General features: G+C 38.3%; 1 protein-coding gene across 1 annotated transcript in view; it reads right to left on the bottom strand.

The window, feature by feature from the left end:
• The window catches only part of LOC149242917 (chloroplast envelope quinone oxidoreductase homolog), a 167,309-nt gene that overhangs the window by 59,471 nt on the left and 81,724 nt on the right, over positions 1-26,114 (bottom strand). Inside the window, exon 3 of the mRNA XM_089374385.1 lies at positions 23,136-23,227. Within this exon, the coding sequence (XP_089230511.1) occupies positions 23,136-23,227 (92 nt within the window). The remainder of the gene's footprint in view (positions 1-23,135; positions 23,228-26,114) is intronic.

Raw genomic sequence — 26,114 nt, 5'->3', positions numbered from 1 at the left:
AAAAGATCCAGGTCAGTGTTGCACGAAGCGCCCCCCCCCCCCCCCCCCCGGATCGAAGCTCCGAAGCGCGCCCCGTACAGAAGCGCCTAGGAAGCGTCGTACGAAGCGCACTTCGGATCCATGGAAGCGGCGCTTCGGCATTTTAAAACGCTTTCCGGAATTTCCGAAGCGCCGGCCGGAAGCGCCGCTTCCATGGCTCCGAAGCGCGCTTCGTACGGCGCTTCGGGCCTGCGAAGCGCCGGCCGGAAGCGCCGCTTCCATGGCTCCGAAGCGCGCTTCGTACGGCGCTTCGGGCCTCCGAAGCGCGGCGATTCGGAGCAGGAAGCGGCCGCTTCGCGCACGCTTCCGTACGCTTCGGCGAAAAGGGGCGCGCCCAAGGGAAAAAAAACAGTCTTTTTTTAATTTTTTTTTTAAGTTATGTTCACTCAACATTAAGGGGGTGGGTTAGGGTGAGGTTAGAGTGAGGTTAAGGTGAGGAATGAAAAGAATAAAGCCCCCATTCATTCCTCATTTTCTCACTTTGAGTTTATGAGAGTTGGAGAAGAGAAGAGAGGAGAGGAGAAGAGAAGAGAGGAAAGGAGAGGAGAAGAGAGGAGAGCTTGGAGGAGTGAAGAAGGAGGAGCTTGGAGCAAGAGCTTGGAGGACTTCATCTACAAGAGCTAAAGAGGTAAGTTCAAACCCCAAACTCCCTTGTTTTTTTAACAATTTTTTTGTATTTTTCTCCTCCCTCTCCTACTCTTTCCCATTGTTTCTACTTGCTCCTTTATTTACAGGTTGCCGTTGTCCACCACCTATATCCATATTCCAAGATGGTGTTCTTTTGGCTTCTATGTATCATTCCACTCTTGGTTTTAATGATGGCAAAGGTGAGGAATAGAAGGGAAGAAACAGAAGAGGACATTGGTGATGGTCCTAATAGGAGTGACCTAATGTATGATGAGGAGGAAGGGTTTGAAGAGGAAGGGGATGAACTTGAAGGGGACACTGAAACACAAGATGGGAAAGCTACATCAACACCCTTGTGGAACTATGTGACCAAACTTGATGGGGGAAAGGGTGGTGGATCTTACAAATTTGTGTGCCCTCATGGTTGTCATGGAGGAAAACCATATTGTGGTTCATATACCCGTCTGAGGAGGCATCTTTGTGGGGTGCTGGACAGTGATGAAAAAAAGGGTTCTGTGGGGGTACAAATTTGCCCAAACATTTCAACTGAAGAAAGAAGAAAATACATCCAAATAGAGATGGCTGCACAACAAAAAAACAAGAAACAAAAAACTCATTCTGAATCAAGTGCAACCTCTAAATTTGGTAGTTGCTCATCTCCTCATGGTACTTCTGCAAGCTCTGGAGGTAGAAGAACAATAGGGGATTTCCTTAATGTTGCTGGGAGGGATGATGTGGATGGAAAGATAGTCCGTTTTCTTTGTGCTTGCGGTGTACCATTCAATGTGCTTCGCTCTCCCTATTGGCATGAAATGGTAAAGGCCATCAATGAAGCCCCAAAAGGATACAAGGCCCCCAACTATGAGAAAGCTAGAACAGTGTTATTAGAAAGAGAAAAAGCTAAGGTTCAAAGAGCTTTGACACGTTTTACAAATGAGTGGGTAGATTCTGGGGTATCCATTGTATCAGATGGGTGGACAAATATTAGAAACCAACATTTGATAAATGTTCTTGGTGTTTCTTCTAGTGGTGCAGTATTTATTGCATGTCATGACTCCTCCTCCATCACTGCATCTGCACAAAACATTGCAGATCTCCTATTGAAATCAATCAAAGATGTTGGTCCGAATAATGTGGTTCAAGTGATCACAGATAATGCAGCAAATTGTAAGGCAGCAGGAAAAATTATTGAGCGTACTCATCCACACATCTTTTGGTCTGGGTGCCTGGTTCACACATTGAACCTTTTGATGCATGATATTGTGAAACACAAAGAATGTGGGTGGATTGCTGAGGTTTACAGGAGAGGGAAGCAGCTCATTAAATTCATCACAGGGCATACAAGGGTAAACTACTTCTATGGCACTTACTCCAAGTTGCAATTGCTTAAAATTGCAAAGACAAGATTTGCTAGTTATTACCTCACCTTTAGGCGGCTAGTGAAGGTGAGACAAGCTTTAACTAATCTGGTGTGTGCTGAAACATGGGATGAAATTAACACTGACATAGATGTTGCTAATGCAGTCAAGGACACTGTTCTTGACAGTTACTTTTGGGGACAGGGTAAATATGTTTTGCAATTCACCAAACCAATTTATTACATGATCAAGTTTGAAGATTCAGATCGACCAGTAATTGGGGAGGTGTATGAGCAAATGGATAGCATGCTGGGGCAGATTAAAGACATTGTTGAGCCTAGAGATATCACCTTGTACAATTATATTTGTGTAGAGGTGGAAAACCGATGGGAAATGCTAAATGTTCCATTGCATGCATTAGCATATGTTTTGACACCTAAATACTATCATCCATCATGGCTTTCAACACCAGCACCTGGGGGGGAAGTAGGAGAAAACCACACCAAGATCAAGAGGTTCACAAAAAATATATGGCTGCATTGAGTAAATTAATCCCTGATGAGGAGGAGGCTGCATTGGTACGGAGACAGGTGAGCAACTATACGCTCAACACTGGTCCATTTGGGAGCATGCATGCAATTAAAGATCGAGAGACTTTTTCTGCTCTTGAGTGGTGGAACATGCATGGAGGGGGTACTCCACTTCTACAGAGTTTGGCATTGCGGGTGCTATCACAGGTGGTAAACACTTCTTTTGCAGAGAGGTGTTGGAGCGCTTATTCTTTCATCCACAGTGTTAAAAGGAACAGGTTGAATTTAGACCGGGCAGAGAGCTTGGTTTATGTTCATTACAACTTGCGATTGTTGTCCCATTACTGTGAAGATGCAAAGTCTAATAAAGACTTGTTGATTTGGGACAAGAATCCAGAGGAGCCCAATTTGGAGGATGGAGTGTTGCGACTAGATCAATTAGAGGATGCTCTTATCCAGGTATGTCCATTGTGGTATGAATTTTCCAATTTTCCCTTATAAAGCATTTCTCTAATTCATGTTTTTTTTTTGTTAACTAGTGTTTTTTTTTTTTTGCATGAATTTTTTGAGCGATTCTAGGATGATGATGACCGTGTTGATATGCCACCACCCCCACCCCCATCTGGTCCCTTGGTTCCTAGGTTCCTAGGTTCCATGGTTCAACACCAACAGCAGGGGGTTCTTCTTCATCAGTTTCAGTGCCACGACTTCCACAGGCACCATCTTCTTCATTGCCACCACGTGGAGGCCCGCCACCACGTTCTATTCGTGGTGGAAGGAGGAGAGATTAGTAGATATATTCACAATCTACTACTTTTTGTCATAGATTACTCATTAGACTTGTAGACTTGTGAATTTGAATTTTGAACCTTTTTGGCTTGGCGGTGACCAAGTGACATATTTTGTAAACATTATTATTTGAATTTTGGACATGACAAATGTTGACAGTTGCTCACTTGCTAGATAAATCATAATATGCTCTATGTTTTATGTTTTATAATATGCTTAAATGTTTTATGTTTTATAATATGCTTAAAAATTTGATGTATGTTTGTAATAGCTAGAATATAGATGATTGTTGTACATACTAGTAACTACAATGGAATCATGGATGCCATATCTATCTTGATTTATGCAAAAATATGCATGTTTTCATGTCTTCTACAATTAATTTGGTATTTGGGATGTTTGTTTTGAGTATAAATGCAAAAGAATATAAAATATATATATATATAGCAGATGCTTCGCTTCCTAGATTTTTGGAAAATGACGCTTCGGCGTCCCCGCTTCCAAAAAACGCTTCCGCTTCGCTCCCGCTTCGTGCAACATTGATCCAGGCAATGCAGGATTGGCCCCAACCAAAGACCTTGAAGAGTTTGAGAGGATTTTTGGGTCTCACCTTCTACTATCACAAATTTGTCCACAATTATGATCGCATTGCTAGACCCCTCACTCACCTTCTCAAGAAAAATTCATTCCTCTGGACCGATGAAGCACAACAGCCGTTTATAGCTCTCAAACAGGCCATGTGTTCCACTCCTGTATTGGCACTACCCGACTTCACCAAGTCTTTTGTGATTGAATGTGATGCTTTAGGTACGGGTATTGGGGCTGTCTTAATGCAAGAAGGCCAACCCTTGGCCTTCACCAGCCAACAACTAAGTGGGAAACATCTGGGACAATCTACCTATGAGAAGGAGATGATGGCCATCTTACATGCAGCAGATACCTGGCGACCATACTTATTGGGGCGGTGTTTCCAAATCCGCACAAACCATCAAAGCCTTAAGTATTTTTTGGAGCGACAACTATCCTCGCCACAGCAAAACAAATGGCTAGCCAAAATGCTGGGATAAAATTATGACATAATTTACAAGAAAGGGCACGAAAATGTCGTAGCGGATGCTTTATCACACCAATTTGAGGAGGACAGCACCCTGCTAGCAATCTCTCTTCCCATTCCAAATTAGATTGAAGAAGCTCGCAAGGAATGGTTTTCACATCCTTCACTCTCCCAAATCATTAATAACTTGCGAGCAAAACCTAATTCCACAGTGGCCTACTCTTGGAAGGGTGAGATTCTTCGCTACAAGGACAGAGTAGTGATATCACCAACATCCACCCTCAAAACGCACATTTTGGCAGAGTTGCACTCATCTCCCACTACAGGTCATGCAGGATTTCAGAAGACTTATGCTCGCACTCGTCATTCATTCTTTTGGACAGGCATGAAAACGGACATTCTTACTTTTGTAGCTAAATGTGATGTGTGTCAACGCCACAAAAGAGAAACAGTCAAGTCCTCATGCACTTTACAACCATTGCTCATACCTGCCTCAATCTGGATGGATGTTTCTATGGATTTCATTACTGGTCTTCCGAAGTCAGGCAACAAGTCAGTCATCATGGTGGTTGTGGACAGACTTTCTAAGTATGCTCATTTTTGCGCCCTACCCCACCCTTTTACACCCACTTTGGTGGCTCAATCTTTCATGGACCAAATCTTCAAATTGCATGGCATGCCCACTTCCATTGTGTGTGATCGTGAGCCAGTCTCCACCAATAACTTTTGGCAGGAACTTTTCAAGCTACAAGGCACCCAACTACAACTAAGTACTTCCTATCATCCCCAAACTGATGGTCAAACTGAAGCCGTCAACAAATGTCTGGAAACCTACCTCAGGTGCTTCACTTCAAAAAAGCAACATCAATGGGTACAGTGGTTACCTTTAGCTGAATGGTGGTATAATACTAACTATCATGCCGCCACCAAGATGACTCCCTATGAAGCAGTTTATGGTCAACTCCCCCCTTCACCTACTTCTTATATCTCGAGATGCTCTAAGGTGCAAGCAGTGGATCAACTCCTACAGAACCGTGCAACCATGCTAGTCCGTCTCAAAGATAATCTCTATCAAGCTCAGAATCGCATGAAGCAACAAGCAGACCAACATCGTTCGGAGCGCACATTTCAAGAAGGAGATCAGGTATTCTTGAGGCTGTAACCATACAAGCAAACATCACTCAAAGACAAGGGTCGTCAACAATTATCTCCAAAATTCTACGGACCTTATCAAATACTTCAGCGCATTGGCGAAGTAGCCTACAAGCTAGCCTTGCCACCCACTACAAAAATCCATCTCGTCTTCCATGTATCATGCCTCAAGAAAGTGGTGGGGAACAGTTGCCGAATTCAAACCAGTCTACCTGAATTGGATGAAGAAGGTTCAATCTGGCTCCAACCTAAATAGGTCCTTGACAAGTGAGAACGACATCTACACGGCCGCACGATCAAGGAAGTCCTCATCAAGTGGAAAAACACCTCTCCGGAAGATGCAACTTGGGAACCAGCCACTATTCTTCAGCAGTTTCAGCATGTTAGGGTCCAACCCTAACCCCCTTATTTATGTAATAGGGTCGAGTCATAGTTATAGTTAGTTAGTGGTTGACCCGCATTTAAAGAAAATGACCACAACTAGTTGCAAACGGGCCATGGTATTAGATAGATGGTATTAAGAGAACAATGGTACTAACCCATGGTCTTGCATGTATGAATCCTATATAAAGGATAGAGACTCCCCATTGAGGACAGTCGTGTCTTATTTTGTAATCGAACCCGGATCTATTGGAGGTTGCCCCCTCGAAGAGGCAAGTGAACATTGCTTTCATCTCTGAATAATAAAATACATGTTGTTATTTCTCATTTTGTTATGTGTTCTAGGTTGTCTTTCTTCATATATTCGGTATTCTGGCATCTTCTCACAGGTCAAGAGCATAACATTGAGGTCTCCTACTTCTCAAAGCGATGATTGTCCCAAGAATGCTTCAAGTGTAGAATTCTTCTTTGAACGATCTAGGGTCTGTAGGTCTTTTTCTAGTTACTTTCTTCAAGATGATGATTTAATCCCTGTCCTTGTAGCACCTTTAAGATGAGAGGTCCCTTTTCATGGTTGACGCTCTTGATGATCTTCTAGTGCTTTGGTACTTGAGTGTCCTGTTACCCACCACTTTGTGGGTGATATCCCCAGGAGAAATTTTTCTCCATGATGGTTCTCAACTGGCAGCGAGCAGCCCCTTAGTGCTTCCCACTAGCTTGTTGTGCCATTTCTCTGCCACTTAAGCCAGCCATGTGTTTCCTCACCCACCTGTATTGATCGTATGTTTGAAGGTGGGCCTCTCGAATCTAAAGGTATGTCTTGTCATTTGATAATTGAGTATTGAGTTTACTTAACATGGATACTTCTGGGTATGGATTGATGGGGGGATTTGGCGGAAAGAGTGGGCTTAGTTTGTACTCTTGTCTCCTTGATCTCTTTTGGTCATTACCCTTGGATCTTAGACCTGTGGGATCTCCTTTATTGACCATTTGGTTTTAGGATGGTACCACTTGGGAAACCATGACTTTGGGTGCGTGGTCCCGCTCCTTTACCCGCACATACTACTCACTTTCCACTCACTATACCCCCATTCATCATTTCTCCCACCTGGGTCCACATTCCCATTTTGGGTCCACATAGGGCTAGCCTCCCTATCCCCTTTGCCCCCACCTTGGATCAGGCCTAGAAATGATGCCTCGAAGGTCGAAGCAACTAGAAAAGGAAGAAAAAGCATAATTGGCCACATGTAACAGGGAATTGTACCACAAAATGCAAAAGATGGTCCAGACAAAAATAAATTAGAACATGGGCAAAAGCCAACACATGAGCTCTACCCCATCCATGGTCATCACCCTAGTTCCATAGGCCCTAGATGAGCCTCCTCTATCATTCAAGAACCCATGATTGTCCCAACCCCTCTAGGGTAATGAACCACCCTACCTCAAAGGATGTAATCACTACTATATTATACACATCATGCTATTGTCCTTTGAGCCTCGAGCAGTTAATTAAAGAAAATTCATGAAAGGCAAAAGTCATATAAAGAAGGGTGGAAAAATCAAGGTCGGGGAACCTCATGTACCATGACTTCTCCCTCCTATACATTATATACCCAGATGTGGGCTTCCCCTTATCTAGCTACCTTATGCCCCATTATGTGGCCTAGTGCTACCCCTCTCACCTATTTGTGACTTTCCACCCCCATTAGAAGCATGTACCTTGGACATACTATCCCCTCTAAGGGCTGAAACCACCTAATAAGGTACTTAGCTAACCCCCTTTGGAGCTTGGAGACACTAGCACATGCCAAAACCCACTATAGAAGGGCATGCCATTATGAAGCGCCCACGTTGTTATCCCTGATTTGTAAGCTTTTTACACAATAATTTTAATGATTGGTTGTACTGGAAGCCTAGGGGACACATTGGATCTTATGCAAGTTTCCATTTGGGTTTGGTGTCCCTATATGGGATCCTAACCCCCAGAGGTCTACATTGGCACATGTGGGGTGTGCATAGAGAGCCATGGGACTCCACAGCAGCAGACAGCACTCCACGGATCTTCATGGATGCTCAAAGACTAATAGATATCCACTTTTGGGATAATGATGATATGCTTGGTACATTATGCCCAACAGGCCCCCACAGGAGCCCCACACTCTTAACAAGTGTCGCAGGACTTGTACAATGTCATGGCAACTTTCATTCCACCACTTAGACCCTTGCAGAGGGTCTCTAATTTATATGGAGACCCATGGGGTCATCTATGTGCCCTCATACCCAATGGGAGCACCACAGGTCTACTACTTGGAGAACAAGGGGCCACCCCCTTGTCCATCATATTCTGAGGATTTATTCCTCAATATGGCACTTCATGATGTTATTAAGCCTTTGGAGGGCCCTACGACATGCATACATTATTATTTGGCCCCTTGCGAGGCTTATTTTTACATTATGAGCTAGTTTGGAGGGCTTGTCACCATTAGGAGTTATTATTTGTACATTTTTTTATCTTTAAAGGCCCATAAGCTAATTTGAACTCCTTAGGAGGCTATATATTGATGTTAGATACATTCATTTGTATCATCACTTGACTTGGGATCTCTCTAGTCTTAGAGAATTTTCACACTTTTTCCTTGGAGGATATTTTTGGGGACAAATGAATTTTGATGTATGGATTTGGGCTATCCCTCTTATCTTGGCGCTTTGTTATGCAAACGAATTGTTGGTTGGATATACTCTATAACGTTGTAAGTTCTTTTTATCATTGTTATTTTTGTTGTTGCATACTGCTTGTTGACCACGTGTCAACGACCCATAGCAGTACACCCCTTTTTTTCGCAAAAGGGGTAGCGCCTGATCGATATGTCAGTGCCATTCAGCTATCATCATCAGTTTGACTTCCAAGATGTTATGTAAACTCTTTATGCATGTGTATAATGTAAATAATCTCAGCAGATTCTGTGTCATGTATGTAACGAACTAGGTAAACCTACTTTTCTAGTGACAATCTCCATTCTGGGAGGTTTTTTGTCTCATCGATCCATTCTCAAATGGTCGATAGAGTTTTCCTCCAACCTTACCCCAAAGTTGGAATGGATTTTGTCACTAAGATCTGAGGCGAATCCTAGTGTTCTAGATCGAGTCTATGTAAAAGTAATTTGGGAATAATCCTAACTATTTGGTTAGGTTATTTTATTAAAAATTGCTTGGTATGTTGGATTGTGTTTGTGTCGCAAAAATGGGTAGTCTGTGAGGGTCTATTACAAATGGGTTTTCCCCCTTATGATGTAAAAAATATAAAAATCATGATGTAAAGTGTCTTGAGGGTTGATAAAATAATTTATCCCCTCACAGGTTAATTAATTAAACTTTCTGGCCAAAAATTAATTAAAATCCTAAGCCAAAAATTTAATTAATTCTAGGTCATAGGTAAATTTAAATTCTCCAAAGGAAAAATCCACCGGTCCTTGAAAATAAAATTTTAAAAGGTCCTGAGACTAAGGTAAATTAATTATTTTGCTAAATTTTAAACCTTTGATCCCTGGGGTTTAAGTCAAAGTCAAATTTTTGGGCAAATTAACGCAAAATTTTAATTTTTGAGTTAATTAAAATACATTTTTTTTTAAATTCGAATTTCCTCAAGAATTAAATATTTTGACGGATAAGATTAAAAAAAAAATTAATCCTCATCAACGGTCGAGATTGCTTTGAGGAGGGTCACTTGAACTAGCTGTGGGATGATTTATCTTTAAATAGAAAGTCATTTGTCAATCGATCCATCCGACCTTTGAGTCGTGTGCTTAACAAGAAGCTCTTGTGTAATTTTTTTCTGGATAATAAAGAAAGACTTTGGGGTTAAGTTTTGTTGGTGTTACTCTTCATGGGAATATTGTAAGATGTGTTGTTTTCATGCATAATTTTTTCTAAAGCCAATGATGATAGCTTCTAAAAAGTGATTTTAGTACAAGTATCTTGTTAAGTTGTCGAGGTTAGAATAATAATCTAAATTTTGAACATAATAGTAGGTATCTCTATTTGTTTGAGTTTTTATTATTATTTTCTCGCTCTATTTTTAATGGTTGGATCGAGTTTTGCAAGGAAATCTTGATTTTAGATCCTTGGGCATTAGGGGAAGTTTTCAGTTGGACCAGCCAACTCCCGATCCATGTTTTCTGAGGAGCCCAGTAAAATTAATCCCAAGCTTATCATAAGATTTTTTGTTGGTGATGCACGAAGGGTTTCGAGTTAGCACCTCCTTAAAATTTAAAAATTTAATTTTTTGTGTGGAAAATTGATAGATCTGGATATTGAGAACCTTCGATTATCAGATCTGGAAGTGGAGTTTGACTCGTACGCCTCAGATCTGATAGATCTACCATTTTTGTGCATAGATCTGTAATTTTTTTGGTTTTCTGACTTGGGTTTCTAATGTTTTATTTATTTTTGTATATCTGGGTTCTGGGTTTTTTTTTTCATTTTTATGACTTTGTGTTTTGCTTTTTTTATTTTCATTTTTTATTTCATTCAAAAAATATTTATAAAACATTAAAAATCTAAAAAATTAAAAAAATTCAAATATGTTTTGGAGACTTTAATTGCTAATGAAATAAATCAAAGTAGAGCTTAAGCCCTCATATTTACAAAAATTTTAACTTTTATGTGGCCTATGGCCCATAAAAATTTAAATTTAATTAAGTACTTTTGAATTTTTTTTTATTTGTTTGGTCACATTAAAAAATTTAATTGCCACATTAAATTTTGCTTCATAAGCTTAGCGCATTAAACTTACCTAAGGGATAATTAAATTCTAATTTAAAGTTCCTTGGTGTCTTTTGTGTTAAGTGTAAAATTTTAAATTTTGTGGTTGTGATTTCTCTATTGTCAAGTGTGATTAATGTTTTAAAATCATTGACTATAGGAAAAAGATAATTAATTCTAGATCTGGGTTATTGAAGAAAATCATTTTTAATCTAGAATCATTGCTTAGCAGTTAATTTTCATAATTCTTCATGGGATTTAATTGCTAGAATATATTGCAGTTTTGGGCGTTTACATTTAATCATCATGATCGTCACTTTCGCCACATTTATAAATTGCTCTAGGTAACTTGTTTTTATCTAGTTTATGGTTAATTGAATATAAGGCACTGGTCTAAAATCATTTTTATCTTGTGGTTGTGTCTTATTTTATTAGATCTATCCATCTCAATTAACCAGGACTCATTTACATTCGTCAAGTTGTCCATCTTTAAGTCTCCTAGAGCCTATGTTTCACAGGCTATCCTCATTCATTCACCCCAGGGACTACCCCCCTTGACTTGTCTAGGAGAGAGTCTAAATAGAGTGAGTACGGATTAAAGTGACAAACCTTACTCTGAGCGTCATCGCAGTGCCTAGGCACTTTGTGCGACAACACTGCCAAAATTAGGGCTAGTTGTTGCATTATTCTAATGTGGAATTAAGCAATGTTTTAGTTATTAAATGCGTGGACCAATGTTATATGAATGAAATGTCCTAGAGATTATTTATCTCGAGAAGCTTGCATCATTTGCTTTAAAGTATAAATGCTTGAAGTTCGATTTTCATTTCTTATTATCTAAATTGGATGAAGTTGACTTTCTGGGCCTCCTTGATCAAGAATCCAAGTTCTTACTCATTAACATCCTTGACTCCATATCCCCAAGTGAATTAGGCACTGGTTCCATAAAAAGGGTGATCATATTAACCTTCTTTTCACCATTTTTCCCTTTTTTCCCAAGTCTAGCCCCACTGTGTCACCTAGGGTATCAATTTCCTTGCAATTGACCCAAGGAAAAATTTCGATCTCCTCTAGGCCACTGCACTGGTGGGTCCCCTCCCTCTCCTCCAAATTTGAGGTCATTCTGATGGTGGAATCTCCGGGAATCCCAAGCCCTAGCTCTAGGACCGAATTTTGCCTAAGCATCCCCAAGGCTAGACACTAATAGGATCAATTCACTTTTTTGAAGTAAATATTCTTGTTTGGTCCTTCCCCATCACCTTGTCCGGGATAGGAACATCAATGGTTGTTACATTCCATCCTTGAACCTAAGCTGGGTCCACTTGGCCCCGTGTGGTCACACTTCTCAACAAATACTATTTGTCAAAGACAATTTGGGAGTCCAAGTTTCCAAGGATTATAGGGATCGAGAAACTCCTTTATAAGCCTATCCTTTCTCCCTCAACCATCCAATCCTCACCCCTTACCCTTGGTGGACCAAATCCCTTGCTTAAAGAGCAAGCAAGTTCCACTCCTTACTCCATCCTTGGGAAAGGGTTTTCAAGGTCACTCCTCACCTATCCATTGAAATCTACTTTACAAAGTGATCCCTACACTACCGGGACTCCTCCCATCAGTGAAAGTTCGTAAGAAGCCGGGAGACTTAGTTGTGGTAACAGTGGGCTACGCCTCCACCGTTGCCCTTGACCTAGCAGTGGCCCTCTTAGGAACCCCTTTTAGGTCCCCTTCTGGTTTGAGTGGTAGCATGTCCTTTGAGTTGCCCTTCCTTGACTTATCACCTTAGCTCTAAAACCATGTTGAGAAATCCAAGTGTAGCAAGTGATTTCTCTTCTTGATAACTGCTTGTGATGTGTTTTTACTTCACTTAGCTTCTTCTTTAACTTATTATTATTATTGTTCTCTATCATCAAACAACTACCAAAGCATATGTAGGCTATCAGCCAAGGCCAAAACCTCTCCAACTGAGAGGAAAACCCACAAGAATTCTTCTTCTTACAGAATCTTCAATTGATCAATTCCAAGACCTAGACCCTTGACCGAGACCCTACAAGACCAAGCCAAACCTTGCTTCTAACAACTTTTGAAAATTCTGAATTCCAGCAACTTATTCTGCAACTTCGACCTATCTAGTAGTTTCTTCTGCAACTCCGACCTCCCCAGCAGATTCTTCTGCAACTTCGACCTCCCCAGCAGATTCTTCTGCAACTTCTACCTGCCCAACAAATTCTTCTGCAACTCGGCTTTTTTGCAATAGAAAGAACCCTAATTCCTTCACACGTGTGGAGAGAATTAGCCCAAAAAAAATCCCAAAAATTTGACTTTCTTTTCCTCCTTTGTCTTCTTTTCACACCCCTTTTCTCTCGTGATTGAACTCGAGTGTGACTGTTGTGCGTCTGGAAGTGAGATCAAGGTCTCCTTTATATAGGCTTTCCTTTGGGTCGAATTGCTCCTCTTTCAACCGACTTGATCTTTGCATTATGACTTGGCCTTGGAGGATTCTTTGACTTGACTTTGACTCAAATAAATTCTCTTTACAATATGTAATGGCCAAATGGGTCTTTCATACATGACAATGACTCATAAGACCTACAAGCTCTCAATGGGAGCTTGAGCTACAAAATAAATTTCCTTGAGCATGAAACCCATGCCTCAAGAACAATAATAATAAATTTATTTTTCTCATTACATCAAATACATAAAATCATGATTACATATGTCATTATGAAGACCGAACCTAGTTATATATTTCAACATAAACTAAGGCAAAACCCCTCCAAGGGGAAAACCCAGAAAGAATACTTCTCTTCTTATAGAATCAAATTAAAGTGAAACCTCCAAGATGCAAAGACCAATGTCAAGATTCCTTCTAATCACCAAGTCAACCCTCCAGCAATTCCTTCCTCAAACAATCTCACATCAACAATGTCAATGAAAGTCAAACTTTAATTTTTTTGGTCAAATCAAAGTTCAGCCCTCTATTTTAGATCTACAACTCGGACCTGCAATGCTCGACCTCCCGCAATTATCCAAGAAACCTAATCTCACGTGTGAGAGAATCTAAGCATAAAAATCAAATTTTCCTTCCTTCCTTCCTTCAACTTTCTTGTCTTCTTTAACCTTCGTTCTTCTTGCTTCCTTTTCTTGTTTCTTATCAAACTTGTGAAGTGTCTCCAAGTGAGTCAAAGTCCCCTCCTATATATACACTTCTCCAGAAGTCGAATAGGCCTCTCTTAGGCCGACTTATCCTTGGCAGGGCCGACTTGGTCTTGGAGAACAAAATGACTTTCTAGACTCAAAAATAATAATTTTATTTTGTTACAAAGAGTCCAAATGAGACTATAATACATGACAAATGTTCTTATTTGACTCAACAAGCCCTAGAAACATGAAGAACATGCTTTGACTTAAACTTAAGCATGAAACCCATGCTTCAACAAATAAAAATATTTTTCTTTATACAAAGTCATGATTACAAATGGTATTATGAAGACCGAATCTAGTTACATTCTCCAACACTCCCTCTTAACTAGAAGGTATTCATAATCCCATCATGAGGTACAAGGATTCTCAAATTGAAGTATTTTCATAAGAAGAGTCGAATTGATAAGCCATCTTTAATCAACAACATCATAACTAACATTGTCAAACATAGCAAGGCCTTGACTAACAAGCTCTATCTCTCTACTAGATCAGAGCACAATGTTGGGAGGCTTTACATGAGACACCACACTACCTCTCAAGGCACATACCCCATCTATATATTCACTAGGTATGTCCTTCTAGGACTATTCTTATCTTGGATTCCAAATCCTTAAAGAATATCGGTCCTCTTCGACCACTCTTATCTTGGATACCTTGTCCAATCCTCAAAGAGTGTCGCTCCACAAGACTACTACCTATCTTGAATTCTCAATCCTCAAGGAGTATGCTTATCCAATCCTCCATTCTCCATTCTCCCTCCATGGCCTTCACTAGACATATGACTATTAGTCTCGGCCTAGTGCATGACACATGGATGAGAGAATGCGATATCCATCATCACGCCCTCTTAACCAGACAGGAGATCCTTATTTCATTTTCATCAGGGAATGGATCCTAGCTCCCTCTTAAGGAGATTCCTCACTTTATGAGAGATTCTTCAACGTAAATCACATAGAATATCATTTGTCGACGCGTTTCGAACCAACTAGTGTGGTTCATCGTCAGGACAAGTTGAAGAAATAGATCTAGCTATGCAATTTAAATAGTATGAGCAGAGACCCCCAACGGCTAATTTTGACTATGGGACCAGAGTTAAAAAGTCAAAATAATATAGTTATATTTGATGACCATTCTTTTAAAATATATAAAATTTTTATATAAATAAAATAATTAAATAGGTGTTAATGTTACTAGTTAGTCAAAAGTTTAATAAAAATATAAGTTATAAGAAATATTATAATACAATATACATAGGGTATAGAATAATAGTTAGTGAAAATAAAATAAAAAGGAAAAAAAAAATAATAGAAATATAAATGGACCAAGCTAGTAAGGGTAAAAGTTAGTAAAAAAAGACAGATTAATAATAAATCAAAATAAAAGAGGAAAAACAAATGCATAAAACTAAAAATAAAAACAATAAAATAAAGCTAATAAAGGTACAAGTTAGTTTAAAAATTAAAAATAAATAAATAAATACATAAATAAAACTAAAACTTAGGAAAAACTCAGAAGGAGGTTAGTCAAGGTTAGTTTAAAAATAAAATAAAAATAAAAATAAAAATACATAAAAATAAATAAATAAAAATAATAATAATAATAAAATAATAAAAATCAAAATATATAAAAGAGAACAGAGCTAAGGTAAAAGATAGTTGTAAAAGGAATAAAAATAATAAATAGATCATTATACTAAAAATATATATATATATATATATATATATATATATATAAATAAAATAAATTAAAAAATAAAATAAAATAAAAATAAAATAAATAAACTAATTAATTAATTAATTAATAAAAATAAAATAAATAAATAAAAAATAAAATAAATTAAAAAATAAAGTAAAATAAAAATAAAATAAATAAACTAATTAATTAAAAATAAATAAATAAATAAATAATAATAATAATAATAATAATAAGTATATATAAATAAGGTATATGAATAAGAAATAAAAATAAAACAGAGAGAACGACAAAAAATAAAAAGGGGGAGGGACAGAGCAAAACGGATCAACCCTAGGAGGAAGGAAGGCTTCAGGGGGAACACAGAAAGCGAGCACAAAGCTAAAAGGGGGGGGAAGGAGAAAGACTAAGACGACAGGGCAGGGATCCAACAGCTACTGATTTTCCAGCCGTCATCTCTATTGAGATTATTAGGCCTTCTTTCAATCTCAATAGCTTCCCTGAATTTACGATGATGGAAATGAGCAACCTTAGCAACAACCTTGGCCTCCTCAATACAAACATGATGCTTGGTCTTTTCCACATGCTCTGCTAATGCTGAAGACTTGGTTCTCCCATGTCTTAGGTCAGCTGCATGTTCGCTTATCCTCTGATGGATGGAGCGTCCTGTTTCCCCGATATAGGGGGTTCCACAAGAACAAGGGATCAAGTAGACACCCTTCATGTCCATAGGGTCAACAGGATCTTTCACCGATCGGAGGGATTTACGAATGGTGTTGAGGGGCCTAAAGGTAGAGGGGATGTCATACCTCTTAAGGATCCGAGCAATTTTGTCTGTGGTTCCTTGTACATAGGGAAGATGGACCCCTAGTCGGCGCTCCTTCGGTTCTTTATTAATTAACGCATTTTTAGAGGCTTTAAGGAAAGCCCTCTGACCTAGGTGCCTACTGTAGCCATTCTCCACAAAGACATTAAGGAGATGGGATCGCTCCTTATCAAAGCTCTTATTATCGGAGATCCTCAGGGCACGAGTAGCAAGGGTGTTAAGAACACCCATCTTTTGAGCAGGGAAATGATGGGAATCGGCATGAAGATACTGCTCAGTATGCGTTTTCTTTCGGAATACTGAGTGGGAAAGAGAGCCATCCATATTCTTAGAAATAAGAATATCCAGGAAAGGGAGGCAACCATTAACCTCTTTTTCCATGGTGAACTTAATGGAAGAGGACTGACAGTTGAGGTGATTGAAGAAGCGATCCAGCTCCTCTTGGCCATGGGACCAGATGACATTAGTGTCATCTACATATCTTCTCCAAAGCTTAGGAAGGAGACGAGCCGAGGCTAGAGCTTTGGCTTCAAAATCTTCCATAAAGAGATTGGCGACAATAGGGGAAAGGGGGGAACCCATGGCAACACCACAAGTCTGTTCAAAGAACTCACCCTCGAAACAGAAGAAAGTGGAAGTGAGACAGATCTCAACCAGATGCGCGGTATCGGGATCCGTTAGGCGATAGATCACTTCCAGGGCCTCCTTTATAGGGATGCAGGTATAAAGGGAGACCACATCAAAGCTGACAAGGATGTCATCAGGGTCAAGTTTAATATCTTTAAGCTCCTTAATGAAGGATGCAGAGTCTTTCACGAAGGACTCAGTGCGGCCAACCAGGGGCTTAAGTTTCAGGGCGAGGAACTTAGCTAGAAGGTAGGTCGGACCACCAATGGTATTGACGATAGGCCTCAGAGGGACCCCTTCTTTGTGAATCTTAGGTAACCCATAGATCCTAGGAGTAAGGGGACTGCTCTCAATGAGTTTGTGGCCTAGAGAGCCCACAGAACTACTAGACTTGATGGCAAGAGCCACAGTCCTAGAAACTTTCTTAAGAGGGTTCTTGGGCAGTTTTTTATAACTGCCACTATTGTGAAGATGATCTAACATCTTCTTACGGTAATCATCCTTGTTAAGGATGACCGTAGCCCCTCCTTTGTCAGCCTTCAGAACGACAATGTCTTGGTTCTGATTTAATGATTTAAGGGCAGAGAATTCCTCCTTGCTGAGGTTCTTCCGAGGGGGCTTAGCCTTCCTAAGGACGACAGCACAATCCTGCCTAATAGTGTCCTTGATATTGTCCGGAAGATCCCTAATCCCGTATTCCACATCGCAAATAATGTCATCCACCGGGATTCTTCTAGGGGCAAGGGCAAAGTTTAAACCTTTGCCTAAAAGACTAAAAACAGAAGGGGAAAAAGAAAAGCTAGAGAGGTTAACCACTCTCTTATTCAGGGAAGAAGGGGGAGAATAAACCTGATTCAAAATCAAATTCTCATTGTTATGGTTATTAATATTAATATCAACATCAATGTTATTATTAAAAGAATCTTTGCCCTTAGGGAATAAAGTATTATTATTAATGTCACATAAATTTACATTAATATTATCCAAAATTTCTTTATCCAAAATATTGTTATTATTCTTATGCTTAATACTATGCTTAAATAAATTCTTATTACTAATCTTATTATTATTAATATTATAATTATTAATCTTACAAATATTCATATTATTCCTATACATCATATTAATATTATTATTATACAATTTATAAATATCCTTATTATAATTATTATCGTGCTTAAAGTCATTATCAAATCGGTTGATGTTTTTATTAAAATTCATATCTTTATAATTATAGTCATTCCCATTATCATGTTTATAATCGTTAATATCATGATCATCAAACTTAAAGTCATTGTTATATGCGTTGATGTTTTTATTACAATTCGAATCCTTATAATTATAATCACTTCCCTTATTATATTTATAATTATAATTAAAATTATAATGAGAATCAAAACGAAACGAGTTGAAATGAGAAAGGGGGAGGACTGCGTTATCACCTGGGCGGGCTGAATTAACGAGCGGAGCCAAGTCACCAATCTGTTGATCAGACGACTGAGAGATTCCTCACTCCTTATCAACTAGGGAGACATGACCACAAGCTCTCAACTTGTCTCAAATTGTAATAATGCATCAACCACTAGTTCTTCTTGTAGTTTCATGGTCTCTTATCTTGCATAATTTAGCTTCAACCTTTCTAGATGTACTGAAGTCCAAACTCTTTCTTCAATCTACGACAGGGTTTAGGCCACCAACCTTTCATATCACTTTCCTTCATTCAACAAAAGGAATTATATTGAGCTAATTAATGTCAAGCTCGTCATAACTTCCTTCAATCATCTTGGAAAATGAACAAGACTATCAGGGTATATTTTGTACCACTACCTTCTTCTGCCAAGATGATGCAAACATCTTTGCCATATTGTCTTTTACATATTCCCAAATCTCAATCCAACTGCCCTTTGAATTGAATTTAAAATAAACAGTTGTAGATACATTTACCTTAGCTGCCATTATACATTTTTGCAACATTTTGCCAAGTAGCAAAACCATATCCCAACCAGATAACCAATACCAAATCATCAATATCACAGTTACCTCATCATGATGGCCTCTCATTAAGATAACAAATTTTGCTTACTTGTTTCCTTTGAAATCAACATCCTTTCGCATGGTCTTTCTTCATATTGTACCAGAATCTTTCTCCATGATATCAATCATCAATCAACATGTTTATGGAATGAGCCAATGAACCAAGTTCAATATCGTATCCATCAAATTCTTTTTTGTCATGACTAACCTTCTTACTTGAAGTTGTCATTTCTTACTTCCTTCAAGAGATCACATCGGATGTTGATTAGTATCATCATGCATACTTTGATTTCAGCGTTTTCACATGTTTTGGCAATATGTCCTTTCAAGGAGCCAAGTCAAAGCCCAAGTAGATCATTAATATTAGATTTGCCAAATTATATCCTCTAGTTAGAGTGACATGTTAAATTGTGCTACTTGCTCCCTCTTTCCATCATGCTTTCATAATTTTCGCAACCTTCATTTTGTGCCTGTAATTCTCATTAACAAGTGCAACCAAACAAAACATACAAAAGCGTGATGTCAATCTAGTTAATATAGAATTTCTATGAATTCTAGGGTTCAAAATATGATCCCTAAACATTCCTTGATCCATCCCTTATTAGGGATTTTGCTTTAGTGAAGACATCCAATCCTAGGGTTGTATTCAAGACCTAGGATTTATCTTAATCTAGTTGTTACTAGGGTTTAATACATACCCCAGAGTCTATCTCGCGTAATACTTTTATACTAGGGTTTTGAGATATCAATTAACAATCAGCCTTCAAACCCTAGATACCATTTCCCAAGAGCTAGGAATTAGATAAGGTTTCCTTTTCTAGGTTTTCTAGACCAAGTCTCATCTAGGGTTTACAAGCCCCAGATATCAAAAGCTATGAAAATCTTACAAACCCTAGATTCCTTTTAGTCATCAAGGTCTATCTTGCAAAACTTCTATAAGTGTGCTAAAAAACCTTAATGCATTTCATTTCAAGATCTAGGATCTAATCTTCACATTCAACCAAATACTTGGACCATTCAAATTTGGTCTTCATATCAGCATGATGTAGTATCTGCCATGCTAGTGAACTAGGTCTCTCTTCTTTTCACAGTGGAAACAGTCAGTTAGGGTTTCTGTTTCTAGGGTTTATCCTTTTATTCAATACTTTGCTAGGGTTTACAAACCCTAGATACTCAGACATGTCACTTACAAATTGTAAAGTTCTACAACCACACACAAGAAGGTTAGTTGCAAAAATTTGAATTTTAAGGTCTTCAAAATTTGTCATATAGATTTTACACAAACCCTAGAAACATCAAAATTATCATGCATTACTATCATTCTGCAAAACCCTAACAAAATTATTAGATTGCAAGGCCTAGCATATTATCAAATTCTTTCATGCTACTGTCCCTTTTCATGATCATCCTCATAACCTTGACGTATACCATGAAATATACATAAAGATTATACATACCTCTACCACTTTACCTTGAAGATCCGGTTCTTCTTCAAGTCCAATCATATTTATTGTTCCCATATCACTGTCCAATTGTCATATCAAGATTTCTCATTTTTGTTGTAATTTGTGTCAATGTTATACCTAGGACAGAATTTAGTCACTTGCATTTTTCCAAGAGATTTTCTTTGTAGATGGGTTCTCAAATTTGCAAGGCAGAGAGAATAATTTGATCTTGGTCTAGTAGCTCAAAAATGAACTAGTATCATCTGTAGCAACTTGTTGCAATTTGCACCATAGCAATCAATATTGCATGCCATTATATCACTGTTGTGACTTGTTTGACATACTATACTCACATCATATATATACACTGTAGCAGCTCGGATATCATACTGCTGTCAGTTCTTAGAAGAGGTGCAATCCATCACTGTTTGTTAATATACCATATTAGGAGTCATCACAGTACTACAGATCTTGGATAGGTGCCTCAGAATTTTGTATCAAGATCCTTTAAACTCGCTTTACAGTGCCTTGCACTAAAACTTGCATATGTGTCAAGAGGCTTGGATTAGTTATACCACTGTTACTTATATTAATTTTCACCATCTTGGATCACATGCTTGGATCTCGGGTCTTCAACAAAAAGGTATTTTGTGTCAATTATCATACCTTTTCTGGAACTCATATACAGTGGCAACAATTCATCAAAAGAGGATTCATATAGCAATTATCCAAAGCAACTTGTCCATCAGACTTGAGAACAAAGACTTCTATATGATTTCAAAGGAAACTTATAGTCAGATTTATATCAGACTTTGGATCCTTCTTTTAGTAGACTTTCTTTCCCTTACATACTGCCAACAACCTGTGATCTTCAGGCCTCCTTCTACCAACCTTAGCTGTGATACCATGTTGGAAAATCAATGCATTTGTAAATTAGATTTGACTTCCTTATTTGATAATTACTTGTGGTATTAGTTGGCATTTTATTACTTTTATTATTTCTTCTTCATCAAGCAATTATCAAACATGAAGATCACAAGAACACAAAGAACACAAGATATAGGCTCCAAGCTAGGGGAAAACCAAGAAAGAATACTTATCTTCTTATAGAATCAAATCAAAGTGAGACCTCCAAGACCCAAAGACCAAAGTCAAGATTCCTTCCAAGCACCAAGTCAGCCCTACAACAATTCCTTCCTCAAACAAGCTCAAGTCAACAAGGTCAATGAAAGTCAAACTTCAAAATTTCTGGTCAAATCAGAGTTCAACTCTCTATTGCAGATCTGCAACTCAAACCTGCAATTCTCAGCCTCCTGCAGTTATCCAGAAACCCTAATCTCACACATGTGAGAGAATCCAAGCATAAAAATCAGATTTTTCTTCTTTCGTTTGACTTTCTCTTGTCTTCTTTAACCTTCGCTCTTCTTGCTTCCCTTTCTTGTTTCAGATCGAACTTGTGAAGTATCTTGAAGTGAGTCGAAAAGTCCCTTTCTATATATACGCTTCTCTAGAGGTCGAATAGGCCTCTCCTAGGCCGACTTATCCTTGGCAGGGCTGACTTGGTCTTGGAGGACAAAATGACTTTCTAGACTCAAAAATAATAATTTTCTTTTGTTACAAAGAGTCCAAATGAAACTATAATACATGACAAATGTTCTTCTTTGACTCAACAAACCTTAGAAGCATGAAGAACATGCTTTGACTTAGACTTGAGCATGAAACCCATGTGTCAACAAATAAAAATTATTTTTCTTATACAAAATCATGATTACAAATGTTATTATGAAGACCGAATTTAGTTACATTCTCCAACAAGCCACACAAAATACAACAAAATTCAACAATTAAAAAGAAAAAATTGTGGATATGTGGTTCATGAAAAGACAGCAGAATGCTTTTAAATTATCAATATTTCAAATTTATTTATAAATAAAATAATTAAAAAGTTTCCCCGTTTCTTAAAATTTTGAAAGTGGCATTTGCAATACCATACCCTGTTTCCAAAACAGTAACCATCTGCTCTTTACAAGTGAAAGGATCAGATGTAATTAGCACATACTAGCAAGAAAGAAACTATGCATTTATAGCAAAGATAAACTGCACATTCTATCAAGATGCACTTGGTAAGCCAAAGCAGTACTTCAAAAACTAGACAAATCAGCTGAGAGATGATTGTGAATGATGATATTAGTAACAAGTTGAACACCACAGTGAAATTAATTTACTGAACAAAAAAATATAGTTATTTGGAAGGATCAGGAGTGACATATACGGCAGCCTAGACAAAAAAACACTATAGGAAGGCATGGCAAATGAAAAAGAACAAACATTTTCGAGATTATGAAATGAAAACTACGTAAGAAACTGGGGACATCTGAGAAAGGTGCACCTGAACAGAGGCATTACTATATGCAATGAAAAGGTTTGCTAGTTACATTTGATAGCCTATTCAACTTTCAAGTATAACGCATTTCAAAATTATTTCAATCTTAATTGATATATGGATCTATTTATAAAAGTCTTTCTTAGACACAGAAATAATAATAAAGAAAACTAGGGGATGCATCCGTAAGCATTAAGGTATATCTTGTACGTAATAAGATAATTATGACCACTTACACTTGAGCTAAGCATGCTCACAACTTTGTCACCTGTAGTAAAATCATTGACCCCAGGTCCCACTGAGACAACCTCACCAGAAACATCCACCGCTGTTATAACACAATTGAAACAAACAAAAAAAACCATTGTAAAACTTATGAAGAGCTTTCTGGATCTCCCTTTTTTCTTCCAGTGTACACAATAGTGTCAAAAGAACAGAGCTCTAATTAAATGAAATTACTTAAATTAGAAAAGACACAAAACAATGAGAAACAACATAAATATATTAATGCAATGGGGATTTTCAAATTTGAAGTTTCAACTACCACCATGTTTTTTGGGTAGCTGTGGTCGGTATTCCCCAACCAGTCAAGTTGGCCATTATAGGAAATTAAAAAGAAATTTAAATTTGATTTTTTTGAAATTAAAATTGCCTCCAAGAGACAGGTCGGCCCAGCACAACGACACACCACTTGGGGCACCCAAATTCACTATAAAAACTTAAAAGGCATTAGCCCTCCTCATTTCATCACTCAATCACAACAAAACATTTCTATCTATCTCACACATGCGAAGAGGACTGAAGAAGAGGCCAAGTTTCCTGAGGAAGATGATTTTATGTGGCAGCCAAATTTGTCTAGTATTGCACCAGCGTTGACCAGCATTTTACCTCACATGTGTGGCAGAAGCAGTTGACTGTTTGATCGAGATTTCCTAGGCGTGTTTTTTATCAGTTTGACCACAATTGACCAAATTCCTGAGGCAGTTGCAGGAGGCCGTATTTCGGCATGTTTGACCAGAGCTAACTAGCTGAGGCAGAAGGCCAAATTACTCTGTTTGACTAGGTTTGACCTGTGTGGATTCTGTGGTCAGTTTGACCAATTTGACTGAAAAAAATCAGATTGTACCTTTGTTGAATTGAATATTTTCTCCTAAGAAAAGATTGTCAGGTTCTTCCCTAGTTAGGATTTTCCCAGGGTAAAAAATTGTGTCTCTTTCTGCTTAGCTGTCTCTTTTTGATCCTACTGTCATTATTGCATTACTATTGAGATTTTCTAAGTATAGTTGCTTAATGATATATGTGATATAAGCAACTTTATTAAGAAATCATTAGAAAGTAATTATCAGATTAGAAGATCAGATTTCTCCCTGAAAAATCAACACACCAGACATTCTATCTACAATCTGTCATAAGATGTAATGAGTTGGACATCATAGAAGCACCATAATATTGATTTCGGGAATCACTCCCTGCACTGGGTTAGGAAAATAGATTAGAATAGACAATACAGTCAACCAACATTCTAGTTGAGACAAAGCTGTCTGTGATTCAGAAGACATGAGTCAATCAACTGCAAGGAATCCACTGGTGTTCATTTTGAATGACTACAATGACCACGCTTGTTAGTTCAACTCACAAATGAAAAAAGAACTAGAGAGGTCATAATCATTGAGACAAAAGCTCTAGACAACAAAGATAAGATAATTTTATCGATGCCTAACCTTGTTGCACAAGTTTGTAAAATGCAGGTATGTTGGAAACGCAGGTACATGTGTGCAGATCAACTAGAAGCTTTGCTCGACTTTTTGGGAACAGCAAGCAGGGGATTGGTAATCAGAAATATTCAAATATTATAAGGGAAAATTAGACATTTTCACTTTGAAGTATAACTACAGGCATTCTTACTCACCCATACAGGTACCCTTAGGAGAAACATTTTCTCCTATTGTCTCAGGTTGCCACCCAGTAGTCATATGATGATCCACAGATAGCTAGCCTCAGATGCCTCTCATCCATGCTCCGGTCAGTGTTTTATTTCATCTAGAATGCTCATGTGATGAATGTGGGTTATCTATTATAAGGCACATTGTGCTTCCATTTAATGTTTAAGGGCATTCTGGTATGGATCACAGGTTGAATTGGATGATAAACCGCTTTTGGTTGTCCTCTTGTTCCCATGCTTCACCTTGGTGGTTATCTTTTGACCCTAGCCAAGTGTGACCTCCTTTGAGGCCTTTTTTGCAGTCTAGGAAGGGCACAAATAGGAGGCTCCAATTGATGTTGTGTCCATGATAATTCATACTTAACATTTTCTATCTCTCCCTTGTATCGACATCCCATCTTCAAGTTGATTGGTATCTGTCACCAGTATCAGTTCCTTGTTTTCCTCATCTTTGCTAAGGAGCTTGGAAACTTTGTCCTAAGAGGTTGATGCAAAAGAAAGAAAAGAAAAAGCATGTACCATAATGTTAAAATGCAAAAGAATGGCAAGGATAAATGAAAGCATGTGGACAAAATCCTAGCCTGAGCTCTATCTCCCCATTATCCCTCACCCACTTATGGCTAATGAATAAGCTATCTAAATAAAAGGAACTTTGATTATCCCAATCCTGATGAGCAATGAAACGCTTCATCTTTAAGGGGCCAATGATGAATCAATGACAGCTTGTAACCCAAGCTATGTATCTAAGATTCTAACAGAAAAATCAATGAAGAAAAAGGTCCCCAAGAGCAGTGGTGAAATTAAGCCAAGGTAAGGGGCAACTCAAGCCCCAAAATTGCCCCCCTTCACATCATAACACTCAAAGACGTTGGAATTTCATAGCTAGTACAAGACTCTAGCATCCTAAATGAAGTAAACCCCATACCAAGTCATTGATCACTTGCACCAGCTGATTGATGGGTCGGCCTAGCAACTATTCCCCCCCATAGGGTTGGTAGCACCTAATAGGGCCTTGTGATAACCCTCACATACTTAAGCATGGTAACTTGTTTACAAATCATAAGCTAGAAAGACATTTGAAGATGGTGCTTGTGTGAAATACTTTGGTGAATTTTGCATTGAGTATGGCCTACTCTAAAACTTTTACAGTTCTTGCACCTATGATGTTGATCTCACTTGATTATGACATATGTTATCATCTGTTAGATGCTACGTTACCGGATCCGGCACAGGCAAGTGGAGTATTGCCGGATCCACGGATCTGAACCGGATC

Source organism: Pinus tabuliformis, chromosome 8, assembly GCF_031772625.1.
Source record: "Pinus tabuliformis cultivar Carrire ecotype Pingquan chromosome 8, CPIR1, whole genome shotgun sequence".
In the NCBI taxonomy this organism is placed as follows: Eukaryota; Viridiplantae; Streptophyta; class Pinopsida; order Pinales; family Pinaceae; genus Pinus; species Pinus tabuliformis.
The sequence above is the reverse complement of the archived record's forward strand: the minus strand, read 5'-3'. Positions and strand labels throughout refer to the sequence as shown.